The 13,113-nt window shown below is 47.8% G+C and overlaps 1 protein-coding gene across 1 annotated transcript in view; it reads right to left on the bottom strand.

Moving 5' to 3' along the window:
• CCDC69 (coiled-coil domain containing 69) overlaps positions 1–13,113 on the bottom strand; it is a 53,520-nt gene that overhangs the window by 22,270 nt on the left and 18,137 nt on the right. Inside the window, exon 3 of the mRNA XM_032626502.1 lies at positions 1,331–1,400. Coding sequence (XP_032482393.1) covers positions 1,331–1,400 — 70 coding nt within the window. The remainder of the gene's footprint in view (positions 1–1,330; positions 1,401–13,113) is intronic.

Below are 13,113 nucleotides of genomic sequence, written 5' to 3'. Positions count from 1 at the left end.
GCACAGTGGTTAAGAATCCTCCTGCCAATGCAGGGGACACGGGTTCGATCCCTGGTCCGGGAAGATCCCACATGCCACGGAGCAACAAAGTCCGTGTGCGCCACAACTACTGAGCCTGTGCTCTAGAGCCTGCGAGCCACAACTACTGAGCCCACGTGCCACAACTTCTGAAGCCTGCGCACCTAGAGCCCGTGCTCTGAAACGAGAGAAGCCATTGCAATGAGAAGCCAGCTCACTGCATCGAAGAGTAGCCCCTGCTCACTGCAACTAGAGAAAGCCCGTGGGCAGCAATGAAGACCCAACACAGCCATAACTAAATAAATAAAAGGAAATGTAGTAGTAATATTACTACAGAACTTCATAGGCCAGGTTGGGTACAAGATATGACGAGAAATGTGAGGAAACAGGCTGTGGTCAGTCCATCAGATAGGAAGTCTGAGCCCTGGGTCCTGGGTGGAGGCAGTGGTCATGATCAGCTCTCATAAATCATCTGGCTCGGGGTCCCAAACGTTGGTCAGCAGTACCAGACTGGCCCCAACTGGGGAGAAGCTTATTAAAAAGATTTATCATCACTAACAATGCAGAGTTTTCAGCCCCGCTCCCAGAGATCCTTATTTAGTTGGCCTGTGGTGAGGCCCCAGAATCTGTACTTTTGAAAATCACCCACCCCAGGTAATTCTTATGTACATTCAGATTGGAGAACCTCTGAATTCTGACCCAGTTGCTTATCTGGTACTTAAACTTCATCTACAATATCCCTGACAGCCTCCAGGTGTTAATGAAACACTTTCAGAGATGGAGAGCTCATCCTATTATGAAGTACCTCTGATGATGTTAAACCAACAACTACACGAAAAATCCTTTGAGATTGAACTGAATTCTGCCAGCCTGTTTCTGCTACATTGAGGCCCTAGTACTGATCTCTGGGTCACTGAACAAGCCTCATCTTTCTTCTCCATGAGGGCACTTCAGTCACTTGGAGAGAACTGTTGTGTTTTATTGCAACATCCTCTGTTTCTTTAACTGTTCCTTCAAGACATGGTTTCCAGATTCCTCACCAGCCTCATCTTTCTCCATTGTACTCTCTCCAATTGTTCTGGATTCCTCTGAAAATGTATTTTCCAGAAATGAACTCAGCACTCCAGGTGTGGTATGAATAGTCGGGAACAGGGAAGAACTATCACCTCCCTGATTTAAGACATGATACTCCTATTAATGTAACCTAAGTAAAATCTTGTGAGATAATTAAATAGCCATATCATGTCTGTTGATTATAAAGTAGGAAATCTCATAGATGTCAGGGAGGGCATTTACAGGGCTGCCTACTCACCTGTGTCACCATTGAGGGGACCCAGTTCCTGCAGCTCTGGTTTGGGAGGCTGATCTGGTCCTTGGCACCTCTGGAAGAGATGAGACAACAATGAGGAAGAAGGAGAAGGTAGGAGGTCAGTGTGAGGATGGATGCTATGGTAAGATTCTTCTAAAGGCAAGACAGGAATTCCAGTCATGCCAAACTCGGCTCTAGGCCCAGTTCACTTAGCTTCCTTCCTCACCATACCGAGGCAGCACTCCCTCTGTGGGGAAAGGGTTCTCAGAGCAGAATTTCTCATCTTGGCCAGGGAAACCCTCCGTGGGGAGTTTGATGCTGGTTGGTCTCTCCTTAGATTCTTGTGATTTGGCTTGGCCACCAACCATGGGCCCCTCTCTGCCCTTATCTTCCTTCTCTAGGGACTTGGCCAGACCTTCTGCTATTACCCTCACCCCAGTTATGGCCTTTAGGTGTCCTAAAACTTCCTAACTCCCAGTTCAGAGACAATTCCCCTTCCCTCTCGGGGCTTGTGGCTACCACAACTTCCAGCCAACTTCCCTGTATTGAAAGCAGAGCCTCAAAGTTCGAGCCATGTTTTACTATGCTTCTTCTCTGCTAGAAGGGCTGTTTCCCCAACTATAAGGAGACAGCGTTACTTAACGTGACAGATGGGGGTGAGATACTGCAGCCAGGATGTACCAGGCACTATGCTGTCTTATCTATACTATCTCCGGTAATCTTTAGAAGGACTCTGGGAAATTCGAATGCCCCCCAATTTAAAGATGACAAGGCTGAGGCAGGTGAGGAGTCCATCAAGGTAAATCAGGGGACAACTGGCAGAGTCAAGTATTTGAGCCATACCTAGTGGGCACTTTAACCAACCTTGGCCAGTGTGGGTTGAATCTGATCATAGGAGAGAACTGAGGCAAAAGGGCCTTCTGTACCACAAGGCAGTGTCAGTGGCTCCCAGATTTCAGTTTCCATAAATAATATTTTGAAATAGGAGAATTGATATGGGTTGACAAGAAAGGATGCTGACAAAAATTATTTGCAGACTATCACTATCATTTCATAAAACAGAAGACATTTTAACCTTCCAAAGTATATTAAGGAAAGCTCAAGACAGTTCTTCCAGGAAAGGTGAAGTAACATCTTACTCAACGTTACACACACATTCACACCTTTAATTTTCTCATTTCACCCCAGAGAGGTGAAAAGTTGGTCAAAGTCTGGCACTGGCCACTGGACCAGGATCTGGGGTAGAAAAAAAATTTAAGCTATTTTGTATACTTTTCAAAATGCTCTAGGATGTTAGCTAGACTTATTGTGATCATTTCACAATGTATATAAATATTGAATCCTTAGGTTGTACACCTGAAATTAATATGTTACTTCTCAACTATACCTTGAAAAAGTGTTCTGATTTAAAAAAAAAGATATTCTAGGCCCCATTTTATTTTTATTAATTAAAATTTATTTATTTTTGGCTGCATTGGGTCTTCGTTGCTGCACGCGGGCTTTCTCTGGTTGCGGTGAGTGGGGGCTACTCTTTGTTGCAGCGTGCGGGCTTCTCATTGCAGTGGCTTCTCTTGTTGCAGAGCACGGGCTCTAGGTGCGCGGGCTTCAGTAGTTGTGGTGCATAGGCTTAGTTGCTCCACAGCATGTGGGATTTTCCCAGACCGGGGCTCAAACCCGTGACCCCTGCATTGGCAGGCGGATTCTTAACCACTGCGCCACCAGGAAAGTGCCTAGGCCCCATTTTCAAAATCACTTCAATAAGTCAGCCTGTGAAAAGGCTACGAAAGCATTCAATTGTGAATTATCATTGTAAAGGAAAAGCTTTACTTTTTTCTGTAATAATAGATTACTAAAATAAAAATTATTAACAATTTCCTGAACTTGAGAATGAATGAAATGCTGCTAGAAAGCATACTTCCGGTTGAGGAAGGAAGAGAAGGGAAGGCTTCTAGAACATTCTGCTCCTGCCCCACAGTGCCTGGCACAGGGCCTGGTGCTGCGTGAAATCCCGGCAAACTGAGCAAGGCACAGTGCTTCCCCCAGGCCCTGGTCCCCACATCTGCTCAGTGGCTGGCACGCCTGTCACCCTCCCTCCACCCACCCTGTGAAGTCTCCGCCCTCCTGCCCATGGGAGAGGGGACGCCCGGCCCAGGCACAAGCTGTCAACACAGGATTCTGGGGAAATGACAGGAGGCAGCCTCTCCACCCTGGGCCGGAGGAAGGAGGGAGATAAACATCAACGGTTGTCTTGTCCCTGTTGCCACCACTGGTTACACTAATCTGGTCAACGTTTTTATGAGAGTGAGATTTCCAGAATTCCAGTCTTGGCTTTTCCACAAATTTGGACAAGTCTCCTTTCTCCTCCGGGCTCCCACTTCCTCCTTTGTGAAGTGGAGGTGAGGAGGTCTTAGTTTCACCCAACGACGCCCATGGCGTTCAAACTCTGAGTGTCTCATTTCAGATCCTCTCAACCGTACTGAGAGGCAAGGGTTATTACAAGGGAGGAAACTGGAGCTGGGGAGGTAAGACACTGTCTAACGGGACCTCGATGTCAAAATCAGCATAAGAACAAGGTCTCAGAACAGTAGAGACCAGAACAGTATGGTTAAGAACTGTGGGAGTCTAAAATCACCCAGATCTGGATTCAAATACTAAATCCAACACCGTGTGACTACATGGCCTCTCCAAGCCTTGGTTTCCTCAGGAGGTTATTTTAAGGATTAGATGAGATAAGCCACCTATAACGTCTGGCATATTCTAAGATCTCAAACATGGCATTATGACAGTTATCACATTATGTTTGAAAAGCACGGCAAGAGCAAAGACGCACAGTGCTTTCCTAGATCTTCTGGGCTGCCGTTGGCCTCAGGTTGCCTGAAAAAAGTTCATAAAGCTCATGAGAAACTGTCTTCTCCCAAATAACCACCACAGAAGGTGGAAAACTCTTCTCCACTAACAGCTTCCAGACCTTAGGCAGGACATGGCCTTGTGCTTGAGTCTCCAGATCCTGATGGCACCCCTGCCCCCAGGATAACTCCTTCAGAATGACATTCAAGACTCATAATCTGTCCTCACTCTATTGTTCTCTCCATTTTCTTAATATTTAAATATTGGTAAACATCTTTTTCCAATTATAGTGGTAGTAAGTAATACATATTTATTCATTATTGGAATATTATATATACTTTCTTACATCTTACTTTTTCAAATATGAGCATTTACTACATGGCATTAAATATTCTGTAAATATATTAATTTTAATGACTTGAGTATGACATCCTTACAGGTGAATTTAATCATTTAATCAATAAACCACAGTTGAATGGTTTTTTAATCCATACAACCTCCACTGGTTTTAAATCATTAATATTACTCAATATCTAATTGAGTGTTTCATTTTCAAAATAGTTCGCAAGAATATGTTGACCGCAAAGAATTTGCTTTTTAAAAAAAATAATGCCTTCATGTATCTCCTTCCACTCTCTAACATTTCTATGAAGCTCCCACTTTGAGTAGCTTTCTGATATTTGTGATCTAACTGTAAAATGTTATTCCCTCCCACATGTGAATAAACATAAATCCAGATGTGAAAAAAATATCCACATCTTTTTTTTTTTCACATTGAGGGAAAAAAAGTTGAGCGACTTCCCTGGTGGTCCAGTGGTTAAGACTCCGCGCTCCCAATGCAGGGAGCACAGGTTCGATCCCTGGCTGGGGAACTAAGATCCCACATGCCACAGCCGAAAAATAAAATCCACTGTTGAATATATACATTATTTCCATTTTTTAATTTCCAAATCATGCTTTAGAGAACATACTGATTTATAAAATTTTTCACACATCTAAAATTACTGGCTCTGCCTGTGCTCTGCAACAAGAGAAGTCACCACAATGAGAAGCCCAGGCACCACAATGAAGAGTAGCCCCCGCTTGCCTCAACTACAGAAAGCCCGCGTGCAGCAATGAAGACCCAATGCAGCCAAAAATAAATAAAAATTAAAAAATATATATATATAAGATTAAAAAATAATAATAATAAAATAAAATTACTGGCTCTACTCTCCAGAAAGTTCTATCAATTAACTCACCCACTAATAACACACAGAAGGCCAGTTTCACTACAACCTTGTCTACATGGACTAGTGTCTTTTTTTTTCTTTAATTAAAAAAATTTTTTTTCATGTTGACCAATTTGCTAGGCCAAAACCAAACCAAAACAACCTACTGTGCTCCTGGCCGCAAGATGCACAACCGTGTGTTCAAGACCATCCCAGCATGACACATGGTCAATAATTTCTCAGGCCTCTAGGCCCCGCTCATATATTATTTCTACTTGGTCTCTCCCCAGGGCTGAGTTAGCTCCTATCAGCGCTACGCTCCAGGGCCTGTTCAGACACCTATGTGAGTAGCTACCCAGTTACCTGTACTTCTGCTAGTCCAAGGGGCTCCCTGAGGACAGGGACCATTTTTGAAATCGACTTTGGATTTGCCCCAGTATCTGTTATGATGCCCAGAACAATATTTCTAGGAATTTCCAGGCCTAATAGAGGGTCTCCTGTATTAGAACCACCTGAAGTCCTTGCTTAACACAGCTCCCAGGCCCAGTTCTAGACCTACAGCATCCGAGGGTGGTGTGTGTGTGTGCGGGGAAGCTCTGATCTACCAACCCATCCAGGTGATTGTGAGGCTCGCCAAAGCCTGAGGACACACAGCCCGGAGCTGAGCGGGAATCGATAAGCAACTACTGCATGGAAAATTCCCACGGTGGGGCCTTGGCTACTTCCTCCTCAGAGGTCATGCAGCAGAGTTCACCCTGCAGTGGGAGAGGACAGGAGCTGGGAGGGGGCCACAAAAATTTTCCCTTCCAAAAGCAGAGTGGGGCAGGCCTCAGACTGGGAGGGGCATCCGGTCTGAGCTCTGGAAGAAGGATGGCAGCTTCCTGTGTCAATGGAAACTTGGGCGAAGAAAGCTATGAGGTGGCAGCTGGCAGCATGGGATAGAGGGAGAACCCAGGACTGGGGGAGAGGCCAGGAGACCCAGGTTCCAGCTTCACTGTGTGACTTGAGGGAAGTGCTGTCCCCTCTCTGGACCTATCTGTGATGGGTCAGGGTTGGAACAGATGTTCTCCTCAGTCCTTCTGGGCTCCAGGGCAGCCCTTCAACTAAGAGGGCTGGAAACAGGGCCCCTCTATCTTGGTGACATGCACCGTTCTGGGGCCCAGCTCCTTGCTGTCAAGCAGACCAGAGCTCTGCTCTGGGGTCAACCAGAAGCAAACCTGGTCCGCGGTAGAACACGGCTCCGAAAGCAGACAGGGTCCAGGCAGAGCATGAGGACAGGGCCCAGAGCCATGAGGAAACCAGGCAAGCTCGGACTGGGCCTGGTGAGACCCTCTCGAATATGCTTGCATTTTGGAGGGTAAACTGACCAAATGGAAGGTGTGCAAGAGTAGCTGACAGGATGTAGTAGGAGATTCAAACCAAGTGACAGGAGGGACTGTTAACAATAGTTATCAGCCTCGAGAATAGGCAAAAAACAAAAACAAAAAGAAAAAACTCTGGACTCCGTCTTCAAACCTCTGCAGGACTGCCATGAGGTAGAAGCTGCTAGTGTGTAGTCCACAGCCTTGAAGGGCAAGATGGTGTCCAAAGACTAGAAGTTTCAAGTGCAATATGAAGAATCTCAGAACTGTCCCAAATAGAGATAGGCTGCCTTATTGGAGGGTGGGGTGGTGGTAGTGAGCTCTCTGTCACTGGTAGCATACAAGAAGAGGCAAACTTCATTTTGCAGGTTGGACTGACTGAGTGATCTCAGAGGGCCCTCAACTCCAACCATCAATAATTCTATAAAATATCCCTGATGTTCAACAAGACCTCTGGTAAGCATCAAGTGTTTAGCTAGTGCAGGTGGCACGTAAAACCCACCAACATTAACAGAGTCCCAGGGGGCTCTGTTGAGTATTATTCAGGTTGCAGTACTTTGGGGTGAATTTTCATAGTCTCATACTGAAGTGTCCAGGATAGACTCCTCACTTCCCTCAAATTCCGAGCCTCATCAGGAAAGAATGAGGAAGGCAGAAGCAACTTGGATAGAAACTTCCCAGCTATTCCTTCCCTTGGGAATCCCGCTAGGATGGAAGCCAAGCCCTGAGGCTGGCTTGGCCTTTCCTGAAGACACTTGGTCTAACCTTGCTTTAGGGACCATCACTCCATCTTCTTCATGGGCCTTTAGGCATTGTGTATTTCTGATTGAATGGTGTGATTTATGGCCTCATTAATCCTGCTTAGCTTCGAGAATTTAGTAATCAAAGGACGCTTAAGAGTTCACCAAGCTCCTCTGCCAACCCCATAAACCACAGCCCTGGCTTCCCTTGGCTGCATAGTTCTGTCACACCCACCTTCGCTGAGGAAGGCTTACTGGGACCCAGAAGACAGGGATGGAAGGGCCCCTGGAGACAGTTTATTCCAATCCTCACCTCCTATTTCCAGATGGAAAAACTGAGGCCCAGAGGGGAGGTGAGCAGTGCTTGTCAGAGGCCACAAAGCAGGGAGCAGAGCCCTAAAGGGAATCCAGACTCGAGGCGGAGCCCCTTCCGCGTCCTTCGTGCACACGCCAGATTGATCCAAGTAGCCAAACGATTAGGGGATTCTGAGCCTCAAGGGACTCATGTCACAACCCTCTGCAGTATCAGAGCTGCCTTTCCGGTGTCAGAACTCAGCGTGGTTTCGGGATCTGAACAACCACAGCAGAGCCCATTGGCTGAGGGTAGAGGCAGGAAGGAGGTGGCGGCGGCGGCCTGTGGAGGCGGAGGCCCAAGGGGCCCCTCCAGGACTTCGGGTGGGGGAGAGGCAGGACCTAAATGTTCAGGGCTGGTGAGAAATGTTAGCGTTCACACCCAAAGTACAGAGCCTCGGATGTAAGAACACCATAATCACAGGCCTCAGCTTCCCCATCTCTAAGATGGGCAGAAGTATTTTGCCAAAGCAATGCCTGAATGTGATTTCACTTTCACGCGGCCAGGGACGCCAAAGATTTACTTCAACTTGTTCATTTTACACATGACGGCGTCAGCATCAGCCAGTGCCTGCCTGGGGACATACCGACGTGACCACGCAACCGAACGAAAGGTAGGAGCACCAGCCAGTACCTCTCAGCTGTGTCAGGAGGCCCCGCCTATTCTCTGAATACCTGCAATGCCCCTAGAACACCCCAAGTCAGGGGCGGATGTGGCCTCCATCCCTCCCATCTGACCAGCTGACGAAACAGATCTCAGGGGAGGACAGAACCACTTCCCTCCCACGCACCTGCTGAGCCCACCCATGGCAGACAGTGAGTGCAGGGCCCAACCCCTCATTCACAGATGGAGAGGCTGAGGCCTGGGAAAGAGTTTCCAGTATACCACATCCCCTTTCTTCCTCCCTAGAGCCCACCTTTTCCTGTCCCATATCAGCCTCCCAGGGGGTCTGCCAGCTCTGCTCGCCTGAGAGCGCCTGGAGCTGGCAGAAGCACTCGGTACCATCTCCAGCATTTGGGTCAGTCCGCCAGGCAGAAGGACCCTAAAGGAGTGGGACAGAAAACGGTGTCAGTGGCCACAGCGGGGGAAGGGACGTACACGGCTGGATATCCACCTGTCTCAGCAACCCAATGGCAAACTCCCCAGTCGGAGTCCAGAGTCAGGCCCCTGACTTGCTACTTGCTTGCTGTGTGACCTTGGGGAAGCACCCTCCCCTCTCTGGGCTTCTGTTTCCTCCTCTCTCTGGCATGGAGTTGGGCAATGGGATACATCAGGGCCCTTCTGGTTTTGGTATGCTGTGGGTTGAAAAGAAGGGGCAGAGTGAGGTCACCCTGACACCTCATCCTCTATCAGTCCTGTCACGCTCGCTGGCTCCAGGCACGGCAGAGCTGACAGTTGGACACACTCAGCTGTCAGCCGCTGCATGGAGAGGACTTCTCTGCAGGACAAGGAAGGAGGGGCATTTCTCAGGAGGGTCTGGGGGGTGTCCTGAACCCTTCATACCACCCTCTGTTCTTGAGCAGCTCCTGTGGAGAGGATGTAAAAGGGGGCGCTGCAGTGCCTGGAGCAGAAGATGACAGAGCCCAGCAGCTACCTCGCAAGGTACACGCGGCAAAGCACCCCCACCCTGCCATAGCACGGCCAGCAGAGACCGGCACCCATTAGCGAGGACGGTGGCTCCTCCAGGGTGCTCAGGGCGGGGTCACTTGTAACAGGGAAACGCTGGAAACCAGGCTCATATCCACAACAGGGCACCAGCTCAATACACTAAGGTATATAACACTAGGCAGTGCCACTCATATGTTTAAAAAAACCAAGTAGGAATTTACCGACAACAGTGGAAAGCCATTTGGTAGAATATGAATAGGCAAAATAAACTATTTCTACTGTACGTAAATGCACAGGAAAAACTACCTAGAAAGGCGCACACTGATGGCAGTCAGTCATCATCTCTAGAGAAAGGACTAGAATTATTGCAGTCAAGGAGGGGGAGCTTCAGTTTTGCCTAAATTCTTAGAATTTTTCAAACAATAGTGTACTCACGTTTGACTTGTGTACAATGAACAACAACAGGCAGAATAAATACCTCTCTTGGAACCTAAAAGCAGCCATGGCGATCATTTTACTGGTGGGGGTATCAGGCCCGGGGACAGAACCAGCTGAGATCACACAGCAAGTTAGTGACAGAGGCAGGAGTGGGACCCACTCCTGACCCCCGACCCAGTGCGCTTTCCTCTGCAGGTACTGCAGCTGGTGTCCAACAGCATTTGGGCCTTGTCCAAGCACCTCCTTGTTTGCAGTGCTCCCTACCTTTCTGCCAAGCCATGGTTCCAAAGGGGAGGCACTGGGCTCTTCCTGCCCATTTCTACTGGTGGCAAGGTTGGGGAGGGGTGAGAGAGGGTGGGGAGTAATTAACCTTAAAACATATGTTCCCTAGGGCTGCTGTAACAAATCACCACGACGTTGGTGACTTAAAACAACAGAAATTTATTCTCTTCCAGTTCTGAAGGCTAGAAGTCCCAAACCAAGGTATCAGGTGGGTTGGGTCCTTCTGGAGGCTCTGAGGGAGTTTCTGTTCCATCCCTCTCTCCTAGCTGTCAGTGGTTGTCAGCAATCCTTGGAGTTGCTTGGCTTGGAGCTGCATCACTCCAGTCTCTGCTTCTGTCATCACATGGCCTTCTCCCCGTGTATCTGTGTCCAAAGTTCCCTCTTCTTACAAGGACACCAGTCCTTGGATTAGGGCCCACCATCATCCAGTATGACCTCATCTTGACTGATTACATTGGCAAAAACCCCGTTTCAAATAAGGTCATACTCATAGGTTCTGGGTGTACATGAGTTTGGGTAGGGACACTAATCAACCCATTAAAGGGACTTCCCTGGCGGTCCAGTGGTTAAGACTCTGTGCTTCCACTGTAGGGGGTACGGGTTTGATCCCTGGTCAGGGAATTATGATCCCGCATGCCGCGTGGCACGGCCACAAATAAACAAACATAAAAAAATCCATTACACATAACTTTTCTGATGTCAAAGCTGTTTTCTCAAGGAGACGGCAGGGGGTAGGGTTGCACGGGGCGGTGGAAAATGACAAGATTCGTTGTACACTGAAAAAGAACTTCTCTGCTGGGGAGGAAGGAAAACTGGAAGTAGGTCAGTTTGTACATCATGTATCTGGGGGGAAAGCATGGGTGTGGGATGGATGTATTGTGAGGCATTTGGCCTAGATGTTCTGGAAGATTCAGATTTGAAAATAAAGTGACACAAGATAAATGATTTTTAAGGATTCACATTTACCTGGTGAGAAGTCGATGGCTTGTCTTCGGGGGATGGATAGATTTAGATCTATCTATGCTAAAGATAGGTGGAATTTCTCATTTTCTCTCTCTCCTTCTCTCTGCCTGGGGTGGGGCCCCGGGAGCTCCCCCTGCACCCACCTGCAGGTCCTGCTCCCTTCCTGGCCCAGTCCCTGGTCGATCAGTCATCCGGGGTGGCTCACAGTGCTCTGAGGGTGGAGGATACTGAGAGGACAAAGTACAGGCCTTGAGGGGGGAAACCCAAGTGCACCCCGAGATGTCAGAGCCAGGACTCAGGCCATCCATCAGACTCTTCCTTTTATGGGGGCTACCCAACTTTTTCCAAGTTTGGTTTTTGAACATGAACACTCGTGAATGTTATACTGAGGTCTCTTGGAACTCTTTTTCAGGTAGATTTCAGACCTTCGCTTACTAGCCAACCTATGGACACTGAGATGTCTAGTGGCAGCCCCTCCTACCAGGAGTGTCACCATCTTGACTTATATGGCATCCTGTTTCCGGACGAACAATTTGAAATTTTATCTTTTCGGCCCTTTTTATAATAAAAAAACACAAGTGATGACGTGGAGCATGGGCCCCAAACTCAACACCCAACTGAGGCAGCAATGGAAATCCTGAGGTGCCTGGGGGCATCTCAGGCTCTCAGGGACCTATGCTAGCTGATTGGGAATTCAGCTACAAAGGAACAGAATTAAAAAGCATGTACATGTGCAGAAAGTGTGTTACCAAAGGTTGTGTGTCCAAGGCAAGGATTTATTAGGAATTATTCTGATGGGTTTCAGGTCACAGGGCACAGATGTCTCTTTATAACATAGAAATCTGGCACTGAACCTCACAAGGTTGTCAGAGGTCATATGGAAGCCTGTATTGACTTTAACTAGGATGATTTTTCCGGTTGGGGGGGCATCATTTTGGGGGTTGGGCAAAGCTCAGAGGCCACATATACAGCCACGTCCCCACAATGTTTGGGACAGAGGACTCAGTGCCAGGGAAAGGCAGTTTCCTTTCGTAGACCCTCTGTCCCACACTCAGCAAAGCAAGTTCAAAGGTCAGATTTGCCCTGCTCCTACCGACCAGGTGTCAGGGGCCCTGCCTCTTGTGAACCCCATTCACCCTGACACAAGCGTCTGGCCCCCATTCACCTTCAAAACCCAGCCAAGATGACATCTCTCCCTGGAGGCCCTCCCTCCCCCAACCTCTCCCCTCTGACAAAAAGGCACAGTCTCCCAGCTTAGGATGAAAACACAAGGGTGGGTAGCAGTGGGGAGTGTAAATAACCAAGTGTCCAAACTGGTTAAATAAGCCACAGAACATTAGGTGGCCATTAAAAATCACATTTCCGCGGACTATTTAACATGGGAGAACGCCCCCAACAAAATATTAAGTAACTAGAATATAATCATTTAAAATATATTCCCAGGGACTTCCCTGGCAGTCCAGTGGTTAAGAATCCACCTTCCAATGCAGGGGACGCGGGTTCGATCCCTGGTCGGGGAACTAAGATCCCACACGCCGTGGGGCAACTAAGCCCCCGCGCTACAACTACAGAGCCCACGAGCTCAGGAGCCCTCACGCCACAACTAGAGAGAAGCCCACACGCTGCAACCAAGACCCGACGCAGCCAAAAAACAAATGAATATATATCAAATAAATAAGATAAAATATTTTCCCAATTCTGCAAAAATAGTCACATTCACATATATCATACATGGAGGAAAACAGTAGAAAGAATGCCACTGAAATGTACACAGAGGCTACCTCTTCATGGTGAGATTAAAAACTACTTTAAAACTTCTTTATACTTTTCCAAATTCTGAAATTTTGCCTCAAACATTATAGTAATCACAATAATGAGATGTCTCAAGTGGAATCCTAAGTGCTTCCTCGTCCGAGGCTTGCGTCCCCTCTTCTATTTTTGCCACAATCGCAGCTGACCTCTGGTTGAACTACTCTAGGATGGG

Source organism: Phocoena sinus, chromosome 3 (assembly GCF_008692025.1).
Source record: "Phocoena sinus isolate mPhoSin1 chromosome 3, mPhoSin1.pri, whole genome shotgun sequence".
Taxonomy (NCBI): domain Eukaryota; kingdom Metazoa; phylum Chordata; class Mammalia; order Artiodactyla; family Phocoenidae; genus Phocoena; species Phocoena sinus.
The sequence above is the reverse complement of the archived record's forward strand: the minus strand, read 5'-3'. Positions and strand labels throughout refer to the sequence as shown.